Here is a 26,610-nt window from a genome sequence, read left to right as displayed (position 1 = left end):
TTCTTATGTTTGGGTCGAAAGAACTCAATTTTGCGTCAAATCAACCCAAAATTGAGTATATTTTTCTAATGGAACTAAAGCCAAACTACCTAGTGGAGACCTTGGAAATTTAGCCAAAATTGAGTTATTGGGCTCAACTACGGAATTGCGTTGAAACAACCCAAAATTGAGTTGAATTCCGTCTCCGTGCATATAGTAGGCGTTCGACGACGAGGGGTACTTCAATAGGCGAAGCAATCGATCAGAGATGAGTGTAAATTTCTTTCATAACTAGCTTTTTGCTACCAGCAACAGTCCATTTCTCGCTTATGAGCTTTATAAAAACCAACAGTTATATAGTGCTACTTTAGCTACATGCAGTCCTTGCTCTCGTGTTAATGTGTGTATGTTTTAGCTTTATTCCATCAGTTTAAGTTTCGCCCTTTACAACAAGCGTGGGATTGAGAGGAATTTGGGTTTTGATTTGAATTACCTTGTCTGCGAAGACGTTGAAAGGCGATCATTTTTCTTCTAGCGAGCAAACGAGAAGCGTGGGTGCTGGAGTGGCATTTCAATTTTCCTTCGATGCCATTCCAGACCCTCGGAAGAATCTGAAACGAAACTTCCTTAATGCTCGTTCCAAACCAGAGGGTGCGCTGTCAGTGTGGGATGTGCTCATATTAATCAGTGCAAGCGTGGGATAGGAATGTTTCTTTTGCGATGAAGCGCAAAATGTCAAAGGTTAAGGAAAGTTTTGGCGAGGGATTGCGGTTCTTGGTAGGAATTGCTTTCAGGATGGACAAAATGAATATGGAATTGTCATTCGTTAATGCAGCTGTCATGTTCTTTTGTTGATTGATTCTATGTACAAGATGCTGTCATGTGACCCCTCGGCGGGATTTAACTATGATAACTGACGCCGAGCACGTGATTCCGAACGAGGGGTCTAGCTATGCTTAGTTTTTTCTTCTCTCTTATTAGGTTTTGTTTTGGATTTGATACACCACTGATTACTAAACATCAGCTCAATTACCCTATATATTTAGATATTGTTATAGTTAATGCCATCTGCAATAGCTTCCTTCCGCTCTCTTATTATTAACTAGTTTGTTGCTGCTTTCAATCGTTTTCTCATAGATCGGAACTGCAAAAAGTGATTGAATTTTCATTGCACGACAATCAACACCCGACGAGGGGAGCTCCACTAAAGGCGCTCTTCGCGACGACGGGGGGTGATTACCGAGTGCTCACACACACATATCTTTTAATCATGATTAAATTTGGGCGCTAGCTGCCATTGGAAGGGTCTTTCGTCTCTTTCCGCTGTCTGATTATCCCTCTTAAACACGATTATACAGTTTTTGTTTGTTTATATGTTTTGCTTTGTTTACAATTTTGATCAAAAAGGTGAGCGTCTGAGAAGCAGTTCTCCATTTTGGAGCAGTAGGCGGCGCTTGTCGATGAGATAGACAACGGAGGTACTGCAGTGCTGCCATTTCGGCTGTTTTGAGCCCCGAACAAAGCAAAAGTGACAGCTCGTTTGAATCCTTATCCATGCGACAAACGCCGCCCGACAGTGTATATAATCTATATAGTGAATGACTCAAAAGTGTAAAATATAAAAAGCTAGTTCTGTTTCTGGCTAAAAATTGACACGATTACATCTTTTATCGTAAGTTTGCTCGTGTCCCTAGAAAGCGACGGTCACCTCATCCCCGCTGTGACCTATTTATTCCAATAAATTGTCCAACTCGTAACGGCCAAGCGGGAGGACGAGCGTCACTTTCTCCCAGGACACCTTTTTTGTGATCTCGCCTATACAACATCGGAAAAATCAGTGTTTTTTTGGAATTTGATTGGCAATGAGCATTCCGAGGGAAAAGGTATTTACAGTAAAAAGTACGGTTCCTAGTATGAAGAGAGAACGAGAGAGACAGAGAGATCTTGTTAGGCGAAAATCGAAGAAAAAAAGTTTCGACTTAATTAGAGCTAAAAATTTCAAATATATCAATTTGAATCCTGTTTCCCATCTCGTCATCCGTAAATATATATGTATATACCTTTGTTTATACTCATTTTTTTTATTAATTATTTACATAAATTCAGTCTCAATCAGTGTTCTCTTTTGTGTCTCAGTAAGTGTGTTTTTGAATGCCGCAGCAAGCGCTACCACATTACGTTCTATTTAGCTTCGCATTGATTATTATTCAGCTTGAACTGGTTTCTGATTTGCAAAGGAAAAACTTGGAACGAACCACCACACATCCATGATAACTATCAGCAATGTTTGTTTAAGCTTAATTATTAAGTTGAACTATTTCGTGTTGTGTTGGCCGTTGCTCACTTTGATGGCGTGTTAATTCGAGAGAAAGGTTACTAACTGGGTGCACTGGCGAAGAGTTGTGCATCAGAGAGATTGCTCTTTGAGGTGGAATAGCGGAGAGAATCGAAGCGGAGTGGAGGGAGATAGTGGAAGAGGAGTTTGAAGGAAAATGGCGGATAATCTGGTTTATACTTTTTAGGCGCGGTATATTTACGCTGTCCGTTTAAGGCCGTCCAGTTGCTGCACCAGAGATTCCGCCGTCGAAACGAACCGCTTGTGGACGCGGGTTCCCTTGTGCCGTTGGCTGTCCAGTTGGTGGCTTAGGTCGGCGTCCTGTAATGAGGGAGGATTGGTAACCGTTACAAATTTGAATTTTGAAATTTTTTATTCATGATTTTTTGTCAAAGGTGAAAAAGCAGTTTTCTCTGTTAAAATCTGCAAATCGAAAAAAAAAACACAACTGTTTTATTTGCAAAATAAAAAGGCTGTGTGTTTTTATTTTTTTCAATTGTTGATTTCAAGGGCGAAAACTGTTTTTTTTAAGTTTGCTCCCTTTTTACTTGGGCTTTAAACTAACATATTCTTGGAGCAGGAAGCTTAGGTCAGAAACACTTGTTCACTCAATTTTCAAGTGTTTTTCGTTGCCTTCAAACTTGTTTGCTTTAGTACATTATTTAGGTTAGCAAAAAAAAATGATTAAAATTGTGTTCTATGCGTGTTGCGAATAAATAAAATTTGTATGAATAAATGACTTTTTACTTAAATTCTTATGCATTTTCTGGCTGTCTGGGCTGCTAAGAATCTCTTTCAAAATATCGTTATAAATATACCAATAATTATAGACGGTTTTTATTCTTCGCATTCAGGGGATCATTAAAATAACCAAAACGGCCGATATGAAAAAAATAGATAACGCCACCGTAGTGTTAGACAAAACAGCAATGCTGTCCAGTGTTGACAGTCTCATACTCAAATCTCAATCAATGAGCTCTCTCACAAGAGCAAACTCATTAGAGATCTGCTTCGAAAATCTCATGCTTGAGTTTTTCTTGCAAAATCACTCAATTACACTGGAGCCGTCAAAAATGATTCAGTCATATAGTCTGTCAAAACCTCGTGAAAATCTAATGTTGTTGTTTATTTTAGAAAGGATTACTATAATTCTACCAGCCTAACAAGAAATCAATACTTTATGTGAGTAAACTGTGGAAATATGAGACAATAAGCCAACTCATTCATGATTTTGTCACTGCTGAGTTGCATGATTGACAGCTCACGCATGAAAAATTTCAATCGCGATTTATGAGAATTTGAGTTTCTCACAACACTGATGCTGTCACAATAGACCAGGTGAAGTTGTTCACCTAGAATAAATTTATAGCAGAGAAAAAGTAGATTTTGTATGAAAATGGACAAGTAAATGAATGACAAGAACATCCACTTCTCCTGGCCTATGTTGAATGTCATATATGGTGGCAAAGCTTTTTTGATGCGGAGAGTTCTGAAACGATTACTATTAATGATCCGTACCACGGTTTGAAGACTGAGTGTCATATTCGTGAGAGACCACACCAAGCGAAATTTTAAATCATACGCACACTGACCGTGGTGACAAGCCATTTGTGTCGAGTGTTGGCTCTTGAAAGTGAGCCGTTGTAATTTTTTTCATTCACAGAAAATTGAGAGGAAATTTAGAACTTTCAAACGGGCTAATGCGAGCCCGCCCCAAGTGAGTGATTGCGCTTGTTTACTTCTCTCAAGCTATTGCGAATGAAAAGCACACAGCTCACTTTCAAACGTGGAAAATGAAAAAAAAAAAAATATTAAAAAATCAACGTTACAATGTGGTGTGGTTTACTCAATTTTCAAGTGTTTTTCGTTGCCGTAAGTTAAAAAAACTGTTTTTTACGATTTTGCCACACCCATTGGTTTCAACTCAAATTTTGGGTATATTTTGTTTTCCGTGTCTCTCCCGAAATGTCACATAGGAACAACCCAAGTGTTAGCACTTTTGAAAAAGTGAATTTCCAGTGGAAGTCTGTCAGCGAAGTGGACGTCAATCATGATCAATAGTGTCAAGGTTCAAATTTGAACCAGTTTTTGAAATTAAAGTTTAAATATGGTAGATCCGTTATTTGAGAAATTACTGAGGAAAATTCTATCATGAACTATATCACACTCCACCTCTATGAATTACACAATGTACTGCTAAAATTATTCTAGCGGAAATATATCAAGAAATTTTTCTCTGTATTCGTAAATTTCATCAAAACATCCACAAGAATGTGTATCAGGAATGCTTCCTAAGTTTCTAATATAATCATTCAAGGAAATCTATCGGAAATTTCAAAACATATTAATTATTTGTTCTCGAAGAATCTTGCCAAAAGCTTTTAAGATTTTCTTTAGAAAATTGTTCCAGGAAGTTTACTACAAATATCAACTCTAATTTTGACTTCTTATTTTACATTTGATCCAATTTATATTTCAATAGTTTGAATTAATTTCTTTAGAAAACATGTATGTACAAAGTCCTCCATTGAATTTTGCAAAAAAATCAAGACTTTTCCCAGGTACAGCGTGTTGATTTTCTACCTTTTTTTCATTGCAAGGATGAACATATCATAATTGAATTAGAATGTTTTTTTTTGTAAGAACGAACAATCCAAAAATTATCATTCCAGTTTTTCAGGGACATTCTGTTAAAAGTTTCTCGATTTCTTTAGATTTATTCATGATTTCCTCATGAAAACAATAAATTATGAAACATTTAAAAAAAGCTCAGAAACAACATTTTTTTTAAAATCGGCTGAATTCACTTTTAAACATACTTGTACAAGTATGTATCTAGGAAATCTTATTCAAAATTTCCATCATTTCTTAGCAGAACCTTATTACAGTTGTTCGTGGAAGAAGTCACATGAAAATACTATTTATAACACTAGACAGCCCTTTGGAATGATCTTCTGATAGACTTTCTTACATTAATTACTGGTAAATCGAGAATCCAGAAGTTTAATGAAGAAATTCTGGCAGATATCTTAACATAATTCGAGAAGTAATAACTAACGTATTGTTATAGTAATGAAAGACGTTTTTGCTGAGAAAATGTTCGGCAGAAGTTTAGAAGGAGACACTCCTTATGCAAGCTCTAGCATTATCCATAACGGATTACTTCGAGCTAAATCAAGAAAATGAAAACGGATTTCTAGTTTAATTTCGGCAAGAAAATTCTTAGTGATTTCTATAATATAATTGGCTGAATTTTCCCACAATACATAATTGAAAATATCATCGAGCAGCTCCATCGAAATACAGAAAAAGATCGCCTGTGAACTAATTCAGATTTCGATCCGAATGAGCTGAACGAACCATATTCAGAGAGTGTAACAGTTCACGAACCATAACAGTTCATGGCACATTGCAATCGAAGAGCCCTTTGAATGTTTATATTCACTCTCTCGTTTGGTACGTGGCGAGAGAGCGTTCAAGAGCAGTAACTCTCACAGACTACAACCACAGACAAACAGACGTAACACTGACGAAATTTCCATCGACCACTCATTTACCGATGATTTCAAATTCGCTATGTTACAAATCTCACAACCAGAGGCGCGCGCATCGTTTTTCTTCGCGTTTGACGTTCCACACTACCGCCATCTGCCGGTCTTGTTGCACGAAACACTGTTTCGTGCAACATGCTCACCAGATGATGCGGGTGTAAACTGGGCGATGGATTTTGAGGAAATTTGTTCTAAGTGTTACGTCTGTTTGTCTGTGCTACAACGGTCTCGAGCCATTCGGGTAATTTATGTTTCGCGTAGAATCAATAATACCTTCCATATTTTCTGGTAATTTAACCTTAAACAATTTAATTATAATATTGGATCCTCGAACAACACTGTAGTTGCAAACATAGCACAGAAAATGAAAAATATTCGCTTTTGTTTATTGATCAGAATAAGAGTGTGTCAGCGAATGTAACACGTAGTCTGTGTTATTTTCCTTTCGTGGCTCGTTATCTTCCACGAACGATAAATGTCATGCGTGTTGTGTGAATGCAGGCGGATAAATGGCTTAACATTTTGGCTCGTTAAAATTTCACTAGATTAATTTACATGCATTTCGTAAAAAAAAAGACATAAAAGATCATTAGCAATTTCCGGAACAAGATTAAAATCAGTTTCTTCAAGATATTTGTCTTGACTTCGCCAAAAATTCCATGATTTTTTAGAAAAAGCTTGAGCCAAGCCTTCAAGGATTGATAAAATAAATTAGATTCGGAATACAGTTTTGTTGAAAATTCTTTTTGGCTAAAACAAACTTCATAAATTCCCATTTTAATGCTTTCCTCCATTCTGCCAGTAATTGTATAGAAAATAATGTCAGCAGGAAATACAAGCTGGACTTTCATAAAAAAATCTGCAAGCTGTATCACTAATACGCGAAAAAAAAAACTCGAAATAATCCACCAGTTTTTGCTCAAGAATGAAAGCAATATTTCTTCAAGAAATTTTGCAATGAATTTTATATTTTTATTTATGTTACTCTGTAAATCATTTCTTCAAATGTTATGCCAGGAATAACTTCACGCATTTAAGTACTCTAAGCCAATTAAACAAATTTTCAGAAATTCTGTTGAAAATGCCTAATTTACTCACAGCATGTTTGTCCCTGAAGGAAAATTTCGGGATAAAACCGGATAAAATAGTACGGGAATAATCCATAAAAATATTTTGAAAAAAGCTCTTTAGAAATATTCATGGAATAATTCGTAGATAAATTCTAGAAAAAAAATCGTTAAAAGAATTTCTGAAGTCCTAGAGTAGTTAAGCTTGACTAATTTCTGAATTGGAAAAAAGGTCATAATCCTGATAAATTTTCAGAAGGCACTTGCTTTCTATATTACTATAAGAATCCAATGATGCATCCATTTACAGAAGTATTTTTGAACAAAATTCTGCGGAAATGTGCGAAAAATTATCTGAACATCTTGAACACAGTATATTAATAATTGAGAATATACTGAAGTAATATTTAACAACATTTGTAGAAGAATCTGTATAAACATTTGAAGACCAAATAAATTAGAGAAATGCCTCCGAGGATTTTCAGAATAAAATCTTGTAAGATTCGCTATAGAAAACACTTAAGATATATCAGCAAGAATCACTAGAGTAAATCCTGGATAAATTCTAAGACAGAGTTTTAAGAGCTAGTTCGGAAATATCGTGAAATTTGTATGTATAATGTACAGCTTTTGTAAGGTCTATCCAATAGCAGCGAGCTATTCATTAGATCTGCAAACATCAAATTTTGCTGTGGTTCAGAAGTTCCAGCAACAAAGTTTTTATTTCATCTTTTGATGACGCTGTGATTGTCAGTACAGTGGATCCACAATTAAGAATCGTCCACAATTTATGAATCAGCTGACTTTAAAGGACAAAATAACAACAAAAATCAACACAAAACATCACGTAAACAATTTTACTCAAAATAAATTATAAGCGAAAATGTTTCCGTGATGTTTTGTGCTATTTTTTACTGTTATTTTGTCCTTTAAAGGCAGCTGATTCATAAATTGTGGGTGATTCTTAATTGTGGATTCACTGTACTTTGCTTCTGCTCGGGAAAACACCAACATTCTTCATAAATATCACAAATAGATTCTTGAAAACCCTTAGTTTGAAGACAATTCAAGTAAATTTGTCAGCTTAAAGATCAACTCACCTGCAGATTCTGCTGCATGTTGATGATCTTCTTGATCGTATCGTACACACTTTTGTTGGAAGAGGATGCTGGCGCCACCTGCGACGACGATGACGTCGACGGCTTACCCTGCTGCACCGGCACCCCATTATTCGCTAGCGCCCGGAACGCGGTCTGCTTCTGCTGTAGCCCCGCGGCCATATTGGCAAACGGATTGCGCACCGGAGCGGCCGGCCGTGGCAGCACCACCTCCTTCTGTCCGTTACGTCCCTGGACGATTTCAACCTTGGGTTTTTCGGTGGTGCTGGTTGGGGTGGTTAGGGGAGCGTGCGTCGTGGTGCTGGTCGTTGCGACCGGCAGGATCAGCTTCTTGGGCTGGACGTTGCGCTTGCGGTCCCAGTGGCTCCAGCTGTCGTCGTACTCGTTTTCGTTGTCGTAGTCGTAGGTGCTGTAGGCGGGACTGTCCCGTTGCCAACTGTCGCTGCTGGTGTACTGCTGGTAGTCGTTGCCGAGGGAGCGTTGCTGGTGCTGCTTGATGTCTTGAAGTGGAGAGGGGGTTTGCTGTTCGGAAGATTGAGGTTGCTGTTGCTGGAGAAGTTGCTGCTGCTGTTGGAGGAGTCGGCTGTTCTTCTGTTGATGGATGAGAGACTTCAGTTCTTGGACTTCTTCGTCGTCTTCGACGGCATTCTTGGCCATGCTGTTTCGTAAGCTTGTGATTTTGTTTAGAGTGTTTCGGCTGTTGCTGTTGGTGCTTGTACTGGGACTGCCTCCGGTGTACGGGTTTACGTAGCCGCTGTAGGTGTTCCGATTGTCTACGTATGGGGTATCGTAGTATTCCGGCTCAGTGTCTTCGTACTCTTCGTAATCTTCGTTCGACTCGAACTGCTTGTTGCGAAGCGAGTTCATTTGATTGTTGTACATAATGAGATTACGGAGGAACGCATTGTCAGCGGGATGCCGGGAGGGGCTTTCGTACCACTGCTCTTGGCCTATGGGCATGAAATCCCGCGCACGTTCGCGTTCGTCTTCCTGGAGCATTTCCTCGTGAAGGTCATCCAGGGGATTGTTGGATTCATGGTCATCCGAGTAGCTATAGCTGGGAGCGTGTGCATAGTAGTACGGGGTAGGTTTGTACTCGCCCTGGAATGTCGGAAGGCCGTACGATGGATATCGGTCGAACCGTTGATGCCGCCGTTGCACCGGTGGGACATAATAGTAATTGCTATTATAATAACTACTGTCGTCGTAGTAATCAGACGCGGCGGGACCCATCGAATAAGATGGCATCGGCATGTACTGCGGTTGGCTGTCGTAGTACTGTGGCACCGGTGAATAGACGGGCATCGTTAGAGAGCTTCCGTAGTCGTTTGCTGGAAGCAGATTTGCCCGAGTGTACCGCTTTGTGCCGAACACCGGATAGCTGAGCGACGCACTGCCGAGGGCCATCAGGCCAAACAGTGGCAACAGAAGGGTTTGCATTGTTGTTGATTGTACACCTGTTGAAACATGGGAGAGAAACAAATAGCCGCGTTAGGTATTGGGGTTTATTGGAGCAAAAAGGTAAATCTTCAAATGAGAGAGTACCGAATAGCAGGAGCTAGAGAGTTTGCGGGAGAAAGCGTGAGCGTCCTTGAGAAGTCTCTCAAGTCCATAGAAGATACTAGTAGCGGTGTTTCACAATTTGGTCTTATGAGTTTCGTTAATTAATTGAATAATGTTGGTACTTAGAAGCACCATATGTGCAGCATGAAAGCAATTTGCTGTGATTATTCATTAACCAAATTGGGCAAATCAGCTTTCATTCGTAAGCCAATATTGTACCACGCCGCTACAGATCAAGTTTGATTTCAATCCAGCTTTATGGAAACAGCCGAGCATTAGAATGCTGAGAGAGCGCTGTTTCTTACTAAAGTAACAATACATCCAAAGCTTTCAACGACCGCACACAGGAGTAATTTAGATTGATCATGGTTAAGATTATTTAATGACCTAAACATTCTTTAGGCATACTTTCAGCAATATTCAGAAAATATACACTCTTAAAAATAATGAAAATTACTCCGGACGTAATTCACATTATGACTGAATGACACATGATGTAAGTGATGAAATGACGTAAAAATGGGTTCGGAAAAATTGTATTGAAAGAAAAATGTAATTTTACATGTTGAAGACACCATCGTATTTAAAATGTGACACAAATTCACGTCATTTGGCTCGCTTCTTTTATGTGCATCCAAAAGACGTAAAATCGCATGATTTTTTCGGAGTATGTACACAGTACCAAAAAATAATGTGATTTACGTCTTTTGGGATGCACATAAAAGAAGCGAGCCGAATGACGTAAATTTGTGTCGGATTTCAAATACGTTAGTGTCAGATTCGGGAAATGTCAATCACAGTTCTATCGTTTTCGTGTCCTTTAGGGCAAGTGTACCATTAGTGGTGCACCTAAGGGAAAACTGCTAAAACATGGTGTTAAAACCATGAAATATATGAGTTTAATGTATCATTTGATAGATCTCAAATCATTCTATCACTCAAATGTATAAAAATCACGATTCATTTGAAATTTCCCTGCGAAAAGTCTTGCACCAATAATAGGAACACTGTTCCTTTAGTGGAGGTATATTTTAAGAATGGTTCCTTTAGTGGCGCAATCCATTGATTTCTTATGGGACCCTCCACTATGGGTACTGATGCACCACTATAGGTACAAAGGAGCAAAAAAATTAAGCAAAATAATTGTTTTAAATAGTTTTACGGGAAAAATTCATAAATATTATTCGATTACTTATATCATTTTTGCATCGTGCATCATAGAAAAATATCACATAATCATTTATTAGTACGAAACATGCCAAAACACACTACCTCCACTATTGGAGCTACCTCCACTAAGGGAGCGTTTGCCCTAACATTTAAAATTACATTTTTTGTTCAATACATCTTCAAGGACACGTTTTTGTGTCGTTCCATCACTTACATCATGTGTAACTCAGTCATAACCAGAATTACGTCCAGAGTAATTTTCATTATTTTTAAGAGTGTAGCTTGATCAGGGGCCTTCCTTATCCGCGTCTACAAAGCAAAATCATGCTGAAGGTGTCTGGGTTCGATTCCCGGTCGGTCCAACATCTCTTCGTAATGGAAATTTTGTTGACTTCCTTGGGCAAATAGTATCATCGTACCTACCACACGATATACGAATGCGAAAATGGCAACTTCAGCGAAGTAAGCTCTCAGTTAATAACTGTGGAAGTGCTCATTGAACACTAAGCTGAGAAGGAGGCTCTGTCCCAGTGAGGACGTAATGCCAAGAAGAAGAAGAAGCTTGATCAGAAATCTTCAAATTTGAAATTATGACCACGAATTTGTCCTAGTAACCCCTCTGTGCGCCGCTGGCTGGCTGGTTGGCTGGCGGGTTCAAAGCTGTTGAGCTTTGGGCACCGACAAAGTTAACCTTCTGCGGAAGGGTTACGTGTGGCCGTCGGATTCGAGAGACGGGCAGGCATTTGCGTCATCGCCGCTAGACAAGGATAGCACGCTGCTGGTGGTGGTGGTGGCCTTCGTTGGCAATTCGGTCCGGAAGAAATGTGACCGATATAGAGTGCTCCGCGAACGACCTTATCGGCGACCTATCGCGACGAGGGGGAAGAGCACTCTAGCGTCCCGAAGCTCAGTGTGCAACCATGTGGCCTGAAGGGTATATGAATCAGTAGTTTTTATTTGGCTACAATCATAATCGTGTATCTTTGAGAGAAGCTGGCTTGCGTCACACATGAGGCCACCAATTTTGGCAGGATACTGCTCACCGGCCGGATGAAAAACGGTGAGTTGTACCGTAAAACGGGGTAACTTTGATTGCTTTTTGGTATAAAAAAACACCGTTTTGTATCGATTTTTGAACATGATTCATGTATAAAACACTTGTCTTTTTATGACGATTTTTTTAAAAGAAAACTACTCAAATTTCTCACAGGATAATTAAGCCTTCTATTATTCAAGTCCTCTACATGTTAAATTTGTGAAAATATCAATTCTCACCTTGCAAACCAACACTGTTCGAAATTTGAGACAAAACGGTAAGGTTATTCTGCGTTTTGTTTCAAAGATTGTTTTATGCTTAAGTGATTAACAGCAATTATGTTATTTCGTTTAGTATGTTGTGGGTCCTGCACTACTGATATATCAAAGTTACCCGCATTATCAAAGGTACCTCGTGTTACGGTTGATATTTTTGTGCAACGTTCACGGTTGGTGGACGCAGAACTTTGATGGCACTTAAATAAATGGACTCAAATTTGAGCTGAGTTCGATGTCGCGGTATTTTTAGGATGTGACCCACCGTAAATTGGTTGGCTTCCATATTGTGGCGACCACCGTGCGATATTGAATTAACGATAAAAACTATATTTTCCCCCACACAGATTGTTGCATATGAGCAGTTGGTAGAGGAAGTTTCCAGAGCAGATTATGACGTAAACTGTGAAGAGTTGTTGATTGCTCCCATTACATGTAATGCATGTTTGTTGAGCAATCACTCATTTTGCTTTACGTCATACGATATCGATATGAGTGGGATGGGATACTTATGGGGTTGTTTTCAATTTATGTCGATCTAACCCCCTGTGCCTAGTGGGAAAGCTCAACGCATACAATCAGATTGTGGTCATTAGCCACACTAGATGCTAGTCTCGGGAGAAGAGAATTTATCGGTTGCACTTCTTTATGGGATCTTCCTTAGTCCAGTGGTTAGAGTCCGCGGCTACAAAGCAAAGTCATACTGAAGGTGTCTGAGTTCGATTCCCGGTCGGTCCAGGATCTTTTCGTAATGGAAATTTCCATAGAGTATAATCGTGCCTGCCACACAATATACAAATGCAAAAATGGCAATTTGGCAAAGAAAGCTCTCAGTTAATAACTGTGTAAGTGCTCATAAGAACACTAAGCAGAGAAGCATGATTTGTCCTAGTGAGGACGTTAATGCCAAGAAGAAGAAGAAGAACTTCCTTATGGGAAGTTGAAGATACTGCTTTATATCGATGGCACATTCATATAAATGAGATTTCCATTTTGCCTATGAGTACAATATCTTCTTTGATTTTATTCTGGTGTTAGGTCCCAAGCACACTCGTACTAGTACTGTTCATAAATAGTTATTCATTTTTTCGATATTTAGATGTCCTTGTTAGCTTTAACGCTGGTGAAAATTATCGATCTAGTTGAAGTTGTAGACCAAACCAAAACATGTGGTCCGAAATGATGGTATGAATTTTGTGTAATATTGTTTTCAAGTATTTTGTCCTACGTCCATGGTTTTGTCGGTTGTGCCCCATTTGTCAAAAAAGTCTTTTGGCATAAGGTCATTTGGCATAATAAGTGATTGAAAATGAGCAGATTCAAACGACTCTATGATACTACCCCGAACGCCATTACCCTGAAAGCCATTACCCCGAATGGGTCACTACCCCAACCGCCGTTACCTCGAATGCATAACATTTTGAGACTTATTCTAGTTAGAGAGTGGGGAGATAATTGTATGATTTCCTATGAGTGTTTAACGAGTTTGGCTCAACAATGCTAGTTTTTCAGCCAATAATTTTTACATACTAAGTATTTTTTGGATTTGTTCTCTTTCCTTGGTGGAAATTCACACAGCCACTTTGCAGTGCTCTGAAGAACAACCTATTTCAAAAAGAAGGGTGAATTTATTATGGAATGGATAGCTATAATATGCACAAAATTAGGATGCGGTAAAGTCTCTTATCAGACGTCCCACGGTACCCACTTCTTTTACTCATTTTTGTAGGTGTCGGGTTACTAGCGTTAAGATCTTCTTAAAGATCTTGTTTCGTAAACGATTGTAATGGAAGATCACCCTGAGATAGAAGACCAACCTGATAGACAACCGTTCCGCTATAGCAAAGAAACGTTAATACACTTGTACATGTTAAGAAAACGGCGACCTCTAATTGCTGCTACAGTAAAAACTTTCGATGGTTTGTGGGATCATTAATTTGAATTTCTATGAGATAATCACAAAAAAAAATATTGATTCAAGATAATTTTTTTTATTCAAGACAATGATGTCAGAAAAGTGGTGAGCAAATCCATAAGAGCCCTGTTTGTTTTAATACAAGAAAATGAAGGATAGGAATTTTTTCGGATTAGAATTATAACAGGATTCACTTTAGTGAATGCCTTCATGATATAGGGGGAGATCCCCCAGTACCGGACACTTAAGCCACTAAATTCATAATTCGAAAAATATTGCTTTTATGTGCTCGTGTTACCCATTTATGATAAATATTATCATTTTTATAGTGTACAAAAATAAATTCGAAAATATAAATATGAATTTTGACATTGGATTTTGATTATGTATTTCAATACCAAAATGATCGATCTTGAAAGGTGGCACCCAATACCGGACACGATCTGGAAATGCCTCGAATTCTGTAAATTTGAGCATCATTGAATGTTTTTACTATAGAAATATTATATTATTGCCAATTCAATGCATTTGCAACATTTACAAGAACAATTTGAGGTTTTCTTAATTTGCAAGATGTCCATCAAAAACTTCTTTCCTATATGATGAAAAATAGCACATTTTACGATGTTGTTCTGATTGTTCATTCTTCTTAATTTTATTGCATGTTTGATGCCATGATCGACGAAAATCATGAAAAATGAATGTATTTAGAAACACTGGTGCAATAATTACAAAGATATCATATAGCAAATCAAGCTGTCCGAAACTGGGGGACAGAAGGTGCTTAACAAAAATTGTAATTTGTCCATATTTTGTCCATAATTTAAGTACAAAATACATTCATACTATCAAATTAGGATTATGTTCGATCATGCTTGCGTGATCCAAAGTATTTTTTCATATTCAAAAAAAGTACTAAATAGGCTCAAAATTAAGGCGATACCTCAATTTTTTTAAGATTTTCAAACTTTTCTACTTTTTAAAAAAGGCATACATATTTCAAGGATATGTTATTCTACGCAAACATTAGCCTCCATTATAGCTTTCTTTTCTTCTAATACACCATCTTGATTGGACCATGATTTCTCAATTTTTCGACTTTGTCCGGTATTGGGTGCTGTCCGGTACTGGGGGATCTCCCCCTATTCCATTTAAAAAAACTGTTCTATATGGAAACATTAGTGACTAGCTTATCCAATGAAAACTTGAAAGAACAGCTTAAATATTAAAGAAAGAAGAGCAAATTTCTGGTGAAATGTTTGCAGCTATGACGTGAATGACCACTGTAACAACGTGATGCTTTGGCACAACCTATATTCATAAGAAAGGAATATATTTGCTTAAAAACAAAATTGATATATGAACACCAATAAAAAATCAAAATACCGGTGATCACGCAGCAGTTCAGCAAGACCATTGAGGGTTATGGGTTCCGGTGGCGGATCTTATGCATTAAACATTTCCTTGACGTCCCTGGACATAGAGGCACATGTACAAGAATGGTTATTGACTAGGAAAGCTCTCAGACAATAAAAGGCTTCTTTTATTTATAGCCCATTCACAAATTTCGTGTGTCTAAAATGGCAATTTTTGGCGTTATGAAATTTGTGAATGAACACTTGAACTGCGAAAGTGCCCACTGAGCTGATAAACGGGCACTATCTTAGAAAGAATGAGAAGAAGATAGTTGCCGACAAGATATTTCGAAAGAATAGCTGACATATGAAAGAAGGGAAAATATATGATGAACATTTTACCGACGAATTTTACGCGTTTTCATTAGAGACGTACTTTTGCCTGCAATACAAGATACTGTACTGTATCTAATACTATTCGGGGTAATGGCTCATTCGGGGTAATGACCCATTCGGGATAATGGCTTTCGGGGTAATGACCCATTCGGGGTAGTGGCGTTCGGGGTAATGGGATGGAGCCGATTCAAACACAATGAATCATATATAGATTGTACCCCGTTTGGAATAAAATCGTTTGACATAAGGCCGTTTGACATAAAGTCATTTGGCATAAAGTCGTTTGGCGGTTTCTTCTGCACCATTGAAAATATACACCCTTTTTTCATTGAATGTAGGCATTATTGAAGCATTTTACCGAAATCATCAACAACGAACGCATAGCAACAATTGTTGGTTAGTTCTCAACGAGCGTAGTGTTTGTTCAGTGATTTGTCAAGCCACGGATGTCATAAATTCTTGTTACATCATCTTTCAAACGAATACAATTTGAACAGGTTTTTAGTGATTATTAGAAAGCGTAACTGAATGAAACTCCTGACTGGTCTGTTGAAAGCTCGTTTCGAAATAATAATTTTCTCTATATCCCAGAACATAGAATATCTTTGAGCTTGTAGTGATATACAAGAATGGTTAATTGGCAAAGAAAGTTCGTAGTTAATAATTAAGAAAGCACTCATTTCGCTGCCAATCAAGCTCTTTACCAATTGAGACGTGATGAAAGTTTCTTGGTAAAACATTGAAAATATATATGCAAAATATTAAAAGTTAGACATTTGATTAAACCTGTGAAAGAACCTCGAAAGAATGTTTGTGATGTCCTTGACGAATTCCTAGTATTTTTTAACAGAACGGACAGTATTTTTTTTAACAGACCGTCGTGTTTTTGGATTCGAAAATGCATTATTCTGTAAATCATCAAATATCCGGAGCCCTCTTTAACTTGAGCTGGATGAAGCCAGGAACTGCTTTGGAAAAAAAATCTAACTTGAGCCAGTTTCTAAACCAAGTCGGTATTCTAAGCCTTTCAAAATGAGTTCCAAGAAAGATAACTTCCTTGAGAATTGAATCTTCAAAAACCCTGGAGTTATTTCAGAGGGTTTCTTTTGAAAACTTCCTGTATGTATTCTTCTATCCTGAACGGAAATCTGGAGGAAGTTCCTAGTGAAATTTGTGAAGGAATCGCTTAGTGTACTACTGAAAAAAAATTTGAGTTATTAACAGAGGATAACTTTAAACAAACAAGTGAATTTCATTCTAAGGAAATCGTCTATGGAAACGCTACTAGAAATTCCCACAGAAATATCAGAAGGATTGTATGATTGTCAATTATTGTATGTTAGCCTAGCGACGCACACCGCTTTAAAAGCGCTCCCGAATTTGATTCCGCACCGGGCCCTGAAAACCCTAGCTACGCCACTGCTTAGTGAAATTAAATTGTTTTCATTAACTACACTCCATCCTCTTTTAACGAACATTCTTTTTTATGACGGTTCTTTTTACGACCGCTCTTCGGATCAACGATATTTAGATTAATAACTAATCAATATCTTAACAAGTCATTAAACTTGGACGGTCATGATGTTCCGCAAAGTTGTTCACTAGATAAAGGGCTAGCATTCGGTGGCCATTGAAATACGGAACTCCTCCAGGTGGCGCTAGTAGGCAACACCATTTTGTTTTTCTGATATCTTAGGTTCATGACTATTTAGAAAGATGGGTTTCACATTTTTCAAACCCGAACCCGACCCGCACCCGACTTATTTTATTTCTTCAAACCCGGATCCGACCCGAACCCGAGAACATAATTGAAAAGCAAACTCGGACCCGACCCGAACCCGAAAAATGTTTGCTGTGTAAGCCCGAACCCGACCCGAAACCCGAAAAATTTTTATAAGAAAAACCCGAATAAAACCCGAGTTTGAAAAGATGGTAAATTCATCGTTTCTGATGCATAGGGAAGCTTTTAGGTTGTTACTCTGTTCACAATTCTCACCAAACCCGACCTAAGCCCGACTCAAACCCGACTTTTTGTAAGCCCGAACCCGACCCGTACCCGATAATTTTGTAGCCTTCAAACCCGACCCGAACCCGAAAAATTTCAAATTTTCAAACTCGAACATCTCTACTACGAGATTCGGAATTTTTGATCCTGACTATATGCACCTTTGGAAAACTTGAACAGTGAGTCAAGGGCTATCATTTTTCGAACCATAAAACTCATTTTTTTTGTATCAGGCGGCACGAATTTTCTTTTTTTTTGTTTGTCATTATTTTGTTCATGAAATTTTAAATTTTCTCATTAAACGGGACAAATAAGCTTACAACTTTTGTTCTGCAGATTTTTCGGCATCCTATTCACCTGAAAAGAATAATGATAGTCCTTGAGCTTCTGAAACACTTTGCCAAAGACGCCATCTCTGAAATGATCAAGATCCTGAGATATCGCCAAATCAAATGTTTCATGCACATGCGCTACCTGGTGGTGGATATCCGAATCATTATGACCACTGCATGTTAGCTATGGAACAACTGTTTCGAAGACACCAACCTTCGAAATCATCAGGATCTAGAGATATCATATGTGGTAAAAATTACATTTTTATCAATCAAGGGTCATATCGGGAAAATTCGAAAGGCACTCCTTCTGGCCAAGTTCTCAACTAAAGGGCTGATTCTTAACTCTTAACGGTAGATTGTTCTGAGTACTGAAATTTCTCCGAAGACAGTACTGTGCTATCTTTTAACGCATACGAGACATTTAACACGCCTCGTCCCCAACCATGTGTCTTACAGGAGACCTGACTGTATATAGCTTATTCATGCCATTTTATCAGTGTTGTCAGCGTAAAAAAAATGATTGTATTTCGCTTTTTCGGAAGCAATGTGTAACACAAAATGCATACTTAACCTTTGCTCAAGATTAAACTTGAATGAAGGGCAGAAATATTGTTATAATGATCTTTATCGATTTTGCTTGAGCAGTGTTGCCAGCCACCATATTATTTTGAACCCTTCATGGAAAACAGTATTACAGTTGAAGAGTATTCTTAGCTCGCTGAAAATTTAATTTTTTTTATCCGCTCAAATTTTTAAATTTTCAACTTATTTTAATTCATATTAAACAGTGATGCCAGCCACATCAACATTTATGCGTCGGCAAACTTCCTTCAACTTTGGTGAACAATAAGTATCGTTATCTTTAAAACTTAATAGTATCTGTATACATTTAACGTCCTCATATATTTTGCTCTATTGATAACAATCAAGCAGTGTTGCCATCTATTGCCAGAATGTAAAAACTTAAATGGTTATTTTTGAAAGTTTTCATTTCATGCCTTAACTTTGCTAAATCCGAGGGCATAAATCACGCTACTATACAATGTACAATATACGAAGAAGTATGTCAGTTTTAAGTAAGTGCATTTGTTTAAATATGCATAGTGATCTATTTTCAAGATACCTCAAAAATCGCTCAGTATTACCGTAATTTCGGGTGAAATTGATCATTTTTCACGGTTTTTCTTGTCCGTTTTCTATAATGTGGACAATGCCAAATAATTGAATGCAGGAAAACAAGTACGAAGGTGAGTCTCATTGACTCATGTACCGAAATTTTCTAACAAATGTCATTTTAGTGCTAAGAAATATCTCTAAAATAAAAAATCGAGGAATCTCATTTCGGGGTGAAATTGATCACTTGTCAATGCGATTATTGTTAGATTTCAAACCAACTCTATATAATAAATTTGAGGTCCCTGAATCCGAATATGCTTACTAAATTCTTAACAATACAATAACTATAGAAATAATGAATAGTTAAATTTCAAGAATTACGCGAAAAACGCCTAAATGTATGCAATTTCCTAGGGAATTTCTCGATATCTAACAGAAATTCAATTATTTCCACCAAATGACCAAATTGGTACGAGTTTTGGTTATAAAATCTGGTTTGGGGATATATCTCAAGCATTCTCACAAACTTTCAGGTTTATACCATGTTCAAATCATTGTTTAGAACTAGAAGTTTATGGATGTTTGTCAATATTGCACCGCACATGATTTTGGAATTTTACATTATTTTCATAGAAATGAACATTTTTTAACGCAAAAAACTTAACAACACACAATTCAACAATAGTTACGACAAACAACGTTCATTCACTGCAAGTAACATTGATATTTGTGCTCCATTAGGAGGAAATAAAATCGAGTGATACGGTGATCAATTTCACCCTACTGATCAATTTCACCCGAATTTACGGTATCCCTAAATTCTAGAGGATGTCCGGCACCCTTGGGCCTTGGTCTTAAGAAGGAGTAGTCGAAACAGTTTTTGGAAACACTTGGTGCTGAATAAGAATGTCTTGTTGATTTTTTAAGTGCAGAATTGTCTTAGAAACTTGTAGCTACTGGTTTGCTGTAGAAGCAGAAAGTTTAGCTACTTTTGGGACTTCTTGTTACACTGATTACCCTGTATCGAGCTCCGGGCGTATCACGGAATGGAAGCAATTCACAACAATATTTGAGATCAGGTTTCTGAAGAATCGTTTCCACTTCATTGGTATTTTTCGGTGACGGGTAATGATTTCTGATATAGAAATTTTACGTTTGAACCTACTTTATTTCGGTCATCTTCAGAAAAAAATTCCGCCGACCGTTCGTCCGTCTCGGCGGTATACTTAATTAAGTATACCGCCGAGACTTAATTAAGTATACCGCCGAGACGGACGAACGGTCGGCGGAATTTTTTCTGAAGATGACCGAAATAAAGTTGGTTCAAACGTAAAATTTCTATATCAGAAATCATTACCCGTCACCGAAAAATACCAATGAAGTGGAAACGATTAAGAGAACGGTGATCAAAACCACAGCAAGAGTTTCTGAAGAATATATCGACGGTGTCACCAGAGATATTAACATGATCTGAATTTACAGTAGCCACGCTGTAGCAGGTCCCCACATTTTAAGATGAAGTTGGGTTGAAGCCAAACCTCAAATTTTTGAAATCACATGTCTTGAGAATCAAAAAACACTGCTATGAAATATCTATCAATTGATGGTGACTAATTGATCAAGTTTTGAGCGTGAACGGCTGTCTGGTTCTGCAGATTTGTGTTCATAAAAATTCAAGTTGACGTTTTGTTATTGACTGTTAACTCACAGTCTATTTTGTTTTAATTTCATAGAAATGTTTTTTTTAATTATTAATCATTAATTTAATCTTAAAATTTGTTTGACAATTTTGTGTACTTCTATGTTTGTTTTATGCGATTAAACCTTGAAATCCAGTTTGTAAAGGACAACCATCGATAATACCATATTGTGAACATTTTCCAGCGAAGGACAATCCATCGCCACGTTGAGCCTAGCAAAATCGTGCAAACGCGGCGCGCAAAACACACAACGGCCTTCAATCTTGAGCAGCACTTATTGAAACGTTTGCGGTACAAACTCCGGAGCAGAAGCAAATAAAAAACATAGCCGGGAAGGACACCAATAATCTGCTCCGGGAAGAGGTCATCGCACGTGTTGTCTCATCTCGATAATATTCATACTCCCCCTGAGGAAGCAGATAACGGCTACTGGCCTTGGGTCTGCAAAATTTCCCAGAAGGACTCGTCGTCGCTTGCTTGCGAGGGGATCCTCTAGTTTTTCGCAGTGTTTGAGGGAGAAAATATTAATCGCTTTCAATTGCCGCTGGCAAACGGGAAACAACGGGAAGCACCGGATCACCGCATATCGAATCCGATGGCGCAATGATGAGAATGGTTTCAAGCACCATTTGATTAGATCCGCAAAATTGCGCTGGTCCGGAGGAAACAAAAGGGACCGTTGTTGGTGATGATGATGTTTGAGGTTCTTCTTCTTCTTGATATGATGTCCTCACTGAGGCAGAGCCTGCTTCTCAGCTTAGTGTTCTTATGAGCACTTCCACAGTTATTAACTGAGAGCTTCCTTTGCCAAAGTTGCCATTTTCGCATTCGTATATCGTGTGGCAGATAAGATGATACTCTATGCCCTGGGAAGTCAAGGGAATTTTCTTCACGAAAAGATCCTGGACCGACTGGGAATCGAACCCAGACACCTTCACCATGGCTTTGCTTTGTGGCCGCGAACTCTAACCACTCGGCTAAGGAAGGCCCCAATTGAGGTGGTCCATTTTTATATGGAACAAGTCGAACTGTAAGAGTCTTATGTTCTACTCATCGAATTATTCATTTATAAAAGTTTGAGCGGATTCCATCAATTCTAAGGGAGGGCTAAACGAGTTTGTATGTAGAAAAGCGACCAAATATACGGTAACAACAGTTTCCACTACAGAAACTCATTCGTTCGTTTTTTTTTCATTAAATATGGTTGCAACCACGAACAAAAGAATTCACAACTCTGAGTTCACAACTTCCTTTCAAAAATTCGGGTTTTAAAACTGTCAGAGGCAAAATTGGAAGAAAGGACGTTCCCCGTATGCATGCTTTCTTCCATTGGTGAAATGGTTAATGTTGATAATTGCTTCGAAATGAGCAATCAGTCGATGCTTTAGACAAATTTTGCGAACACAAAATCGAAGCAGCCTTTGGTCCAGGATCGTTGTTTCAAGTGAGGAAACAAATAGTGTCGCCAAACGTGATCAGTTGTTCCGAGTTTGGGGGATTTAGGCAGGAGATCTTGAACTCCATTAGGGGAATCAAGGTCTCCTTCCAAATCGCAAAGAAAGGAGACTGTCGCATTTTGCCGGAAACTCTTAAAGATCCCGAACTTCTTCTCAAACATGTTGAAGAGAAGAGGAACAAATTTTTTACTTGTGACGACAAAACTGAACGTTTGTTCAAGATCAAAAATCGAATAAATGATTTACTTGTATTTTCTCCAGTCCAAGTAATCATTATGAAAAAGAGAACCCAATCTGGCATTGTTCGGAAAGGGCTTTCTCAAGAATATTATTTAGTTCACTTTAACAAAAAAGAACTAAATAATATTAAAGCTTAAGAAAAAGCAAAACTTTCGTTCGATGTCCGTGTGGCATGGGAACATTTCCATAAACCTGGAAGAAATTTCCAGAACCTCACTCAGTGGCGTTGGTGCCAAAAGTGGGGTCATGGTACAAAACATTGTCGCATAAATGCTAAATGCATGATTTGCGGAGATTCTTCTCACACTAAGGACGTCTGTCAAGTGAAGGAGGATACCGATAAGTTCAAACGCGCGAATTGCGGGGGCCATTAATAAGTCAAATTTTTGGGCTTGCCCTTCGCGTAGGCGAGTCGTCGAGGCTCATGCCAGGCAGATGAACAGTAATGTCCGTTACGATAACGGTCGTATCCGGAATTTGCCTGGTAGAGTATCGAACATTGCTCATTTTTCAGTTAACGATCGTTTGATCAAGCATCATACCCATCAGGAAGATCATAATCATGCTCATTCATAAACTAATTTTAATCCGTCGGGTAGGCGATGGAATCTTTTGATTTCGAATGTATCTACCCAGGGAAAATCCTTTGCCGATATCGTAGCAGATAATTTGAACTCCTCCCTTTTTCATACTACGAGTACCTATTCTAATTGTTTCAAATCAAATGAAAAAAAAAACCCTGTCGCCACAGGTAACTTCTACTCCGCCTCTTCGTCTACCGAAAATTCTAACGGAAAATCATTAGATAATGTACCCACTTCAAGTGATATGTCTGCCCCTGATTTTAATTTTCTAACTGAACAATTGAATCCAATGATTGATGCAATGTTCAAAGCCACCACTATGACTGAAGCAGTCCAAGTAGGTGTAAAATTTACAAATCGAATTGTTATTGGATTACGTTTTTCTAATGGATCCAAATAATAATTTAAATATTTAAAATTGGAATGCTCGTTCTCTGAATGGTAAAGAGGACGAGCTGTTTAATTTTCTTACAGCTAATAACGTTCATATAGCAGTTATTATTGAAACGTATTTGAAACCTGAATCCAAACTCAAAAGAGATCCTAATTTTTTTGTTTATCGTAATGATCGACTTGATGGGGCATGTGGGGAAGTTGCAATCATCATTCATAGGCGTATAAAACATTAACTGTTTTCGTCATTTGAAACTAAAGTTTTTGAAACTTTAGATGTTTCTGTTGAAACACAGCTTGGTAAATATACTTTCATAGCTGCCTATTTGCCTTTTCAATGCTCAGAACAGCAAGTTAATTTGTTCCAATCTGACTTGCGAAAATTGACTCGCAATAAGTCAAAATTTTTTGTCATTGGTGCCAAACATCGGTCATGGAATAATTCTCAAAGTAATTCCAATGGCAGAATTTTATTTGATGAGTGCTCTTTAGGATATTTCTCAATTCAATACCCTGATAGCCCTATGTGTTTTTCCTCATCTAGAAATCCATCTACGATTGATTTGGTCTTAACCGACTCTAGTCATCTCTGTAGCCAATTAGTTACTCATGCTGATTTTGATTCTGATCATGTCCCTGTTACATTTCAAATATCCCATGAAGCGATTCTCAATCCTATCAGCTTCACTTTTAATTATTTTCGAGCCGATTGGAATTTATATAAAATGCTCTTGAAACTTTAAGAAATTCCATTATTGAAGCCAGGAGCATTGCGATTCCAAAATGTGATGTAAAATTTGAATCCGTGATTATAGACGATGATCTTAAACTCTTGATCCGTCTTAAAAACGTGAGGAGAAGGCAATTTCAACGCACTCGCGATCCTGCTATGAAAATTATTTGGCAAGATTTGCAGAAAGAAATCAAGAAACGTTTTGCACAATTAAGAAACAAAAATTTTGGAAATAAAATTTCTCAATTGGACCCTGGCTCTGAACCCTTTTGGAAATTTTCTAAAATTTTGAAAAAAAAAACCTCAGAAGCCAATACCGGCATTGAAAGAGGAAAACAAATTATTACTAACCAATTGCGAAAAAGCTCAAAAACTTGCTATGCAGGTTGAAAGTGCGCACATTTTTAATTTAGGACTTACTAGTCCAATAGAAAATCAAGTTACTCAGGACTTAGAAAACATTCTAAAACGTTTTCGAAAATTCCTGGGAGACTGATTTGGAAGAAGTGATTAAAGTATTCAAAAATATGAAAGCTCCTGGCGATGATGGAATTTTTCACATCCTCATCAAGAAACTTCCATAAAGTAGCTGATTATTCTTAGTTGATATATTTTTCAGTTGATAAATGTTTTCAGTTGACAAATCTAAAAAGGCTGAGGTTGTACCAATTTTAAAACCAGACAAAAATCCTGCAGAAGCTTCTAGCTATCGTCCAATCAGTTTGCTTTTCCCCATCAGTAAACTGTTTGAAAAGGACATTTTGAACAGAATTATGGTCCACATAAACGAAAATTCAATTTTTGCCAATGAACAGTTCGGATTCCGCCATGGACATTCGACCACTCATCAACTTTTACGTGTAACAAATTTTATCCGTTCCAACAAATCTGAAGGCTATTCTACTGGTCTTGCTCTTCTAGACATAGGAAAAGCATTCGACAGTGTTTGGCATGAAGGCTTGATTGTAAAATTAAGAAACTTTAATTTTACAAAATACATTGTTAGAATGATCCAAAGTTATCTGTCAAATCGTACACTTCAGGTTAATTATCAAAGTTCCAATTCTGAAATACTTCCTGCAAGAGCTGGTGGTCCTCAAGGCAGCAATTTGTGGCCCACTATTATACAATATTTTCATATCTGACTTTACCTGAGTGATCTCAGGGATGTCATAAATCTTTGTTTGCTGATGACACAGGTCTCTCCGTCAAAGGACAATACAAATTTTGGGATTGTAACTAAAGATTTTTGTAGTCTTCATCATTATGGGCCACCCCAATGATGACACAAGAGGATACGTGCGACACACGTTCGCGACTCTGCCAAAGCTACCGGATGTTGGAGCTTGGTCGGGCAAGGCAGAAGTGTCGAATACCTCTATATTGGATTCTATTTTTAACCGCCTGCGATAATAGTCGAGTACCAGGGCATTGAAAGCCAATGGCCCAGGCATGCACCACGGGGAGGGAGATAATTGCCCAGAAGCTACCGTATGGGAATTTGTGCAGCTGCGTGCAGTCAGGGCAAGCAAACAGAAAATGGGTTAATCCGCTTTTGTCGTCCGAATTCACAATTGGTGCGTTGGGGCGACCCAAATGCAGGACTTTCTGGGGGGAACACTATAGGCTCACCGGGCGCAATCACGCAACTGGAACTCAGAGAGACGACCGTCGCACGTTATGACCTATTTTATGTCAACAGGTTTTACACGAATTGCCTGCTGCTGGGGGGTCGACGCACATTTGGGTCACTTTTCGAGCGAGCATGTCCACAAGCATATGTTACTCACCCAGTTTGTCGATTCTGCTAAGTTCTTATCCAGAGATTTTTTACACTGCAGACGAACACCGAAACAGTTACTCTTTGTGGGTCCAAGGCAATGATGCTATTTACAGAGATATCATTCACTGAGGTTGGATTACTTGTGAGGAACAGTTATTGTATCCCTTCAATTCTATCACTTCACTATTGCACTATGATTTGTATTGGAATCTATTTTCCAGTTTTTTTTCCAGCTTATGCTCGAACACCGTTTGTCTTCACTACTGCTGCTTGCCAGTTGCTACTGTTGTGTAGGAAGCAAAATTTTCATCTGCGTGGGTGTCAGTTGATCGACACCCCACACCACCCTTCTGCTCCTCGTGGCACTCACTCTCTGCGTGTGTCCCTCTCCCTTCAACTTCACCTTATCAAGCACACAATTTACTGTCTCAATTTTAGGGAGCACTTCCTTGGGTTTGTTGCGGCTCTTCTGTGTTCCTTTCACCGTTTTCACCGTATCGTAGT

At 38.2% G+C, this 26,610-nt stretch overlaps 1 protein-coding gene across 1 annotated transcript; it reads right to left on the bottom strand.

Annotated features, from left to right (window-relative positions):
- Positions 1-800: 800 nt before the first annotated feature.
- LOC5573385 lies at positions 801-26,610 on the bottom strand. The gene is made up of 3 exons (XM_001654509.2): positions 26,114-26,610; positions 8,033-9,507; positions 801-2,635 (listed from the first exon to the last, which is right to left on the bottom strand). Exons 2-3 carry the CDS (start codon positions 9,488-9,490, stop codon positions 2,513-2,515), a joined length of 1,581 nt encoding a protein of 526 aa, XP_001654559.1. The 5' UTR covers positions 9,491-9,507; positions 26,114-26,610; the 3' UTR covers positions 801-2,512.

The sequence above is a fragment of the Aedes aegypti genome, chromosome 2 (assembly GCF_002204515.2).
Source record: "Aedes aegypti strain LVP_AGWG chromosome 2, AaegL5.0 Primary Assembly, whole genome shotgun sequence".
Taxonomy (NCBI): domain Eukaryota; kingdom Metazoa; phylum Arthropoda; class Insecta; order Diptera; family Culicidae; genus Aedes; species Aedes aegypti.
This window is presented reverse-complemented; position numbering and strand designations above follow the sequence as displayed.

What these genes read in the sequence shown, in the direction of transcription:
- LOC5573385 (XM_001654509.2), bottom strand. Translation starts at nt 9,490, where the DNA reads ATGCAAACCCTTCTGTTGCCACTGTTTGGCCTGATGGCCCTCGGCAGT. An exon ending in ACATGCAGCAGAATCTGCAG is followed by an intron (nt 2,636 to 8,032) that starts GTGAGTTGATCT and finishes CCCTCATTACAG; the next exon opens with GACGCCGACCTAAGCCACCA.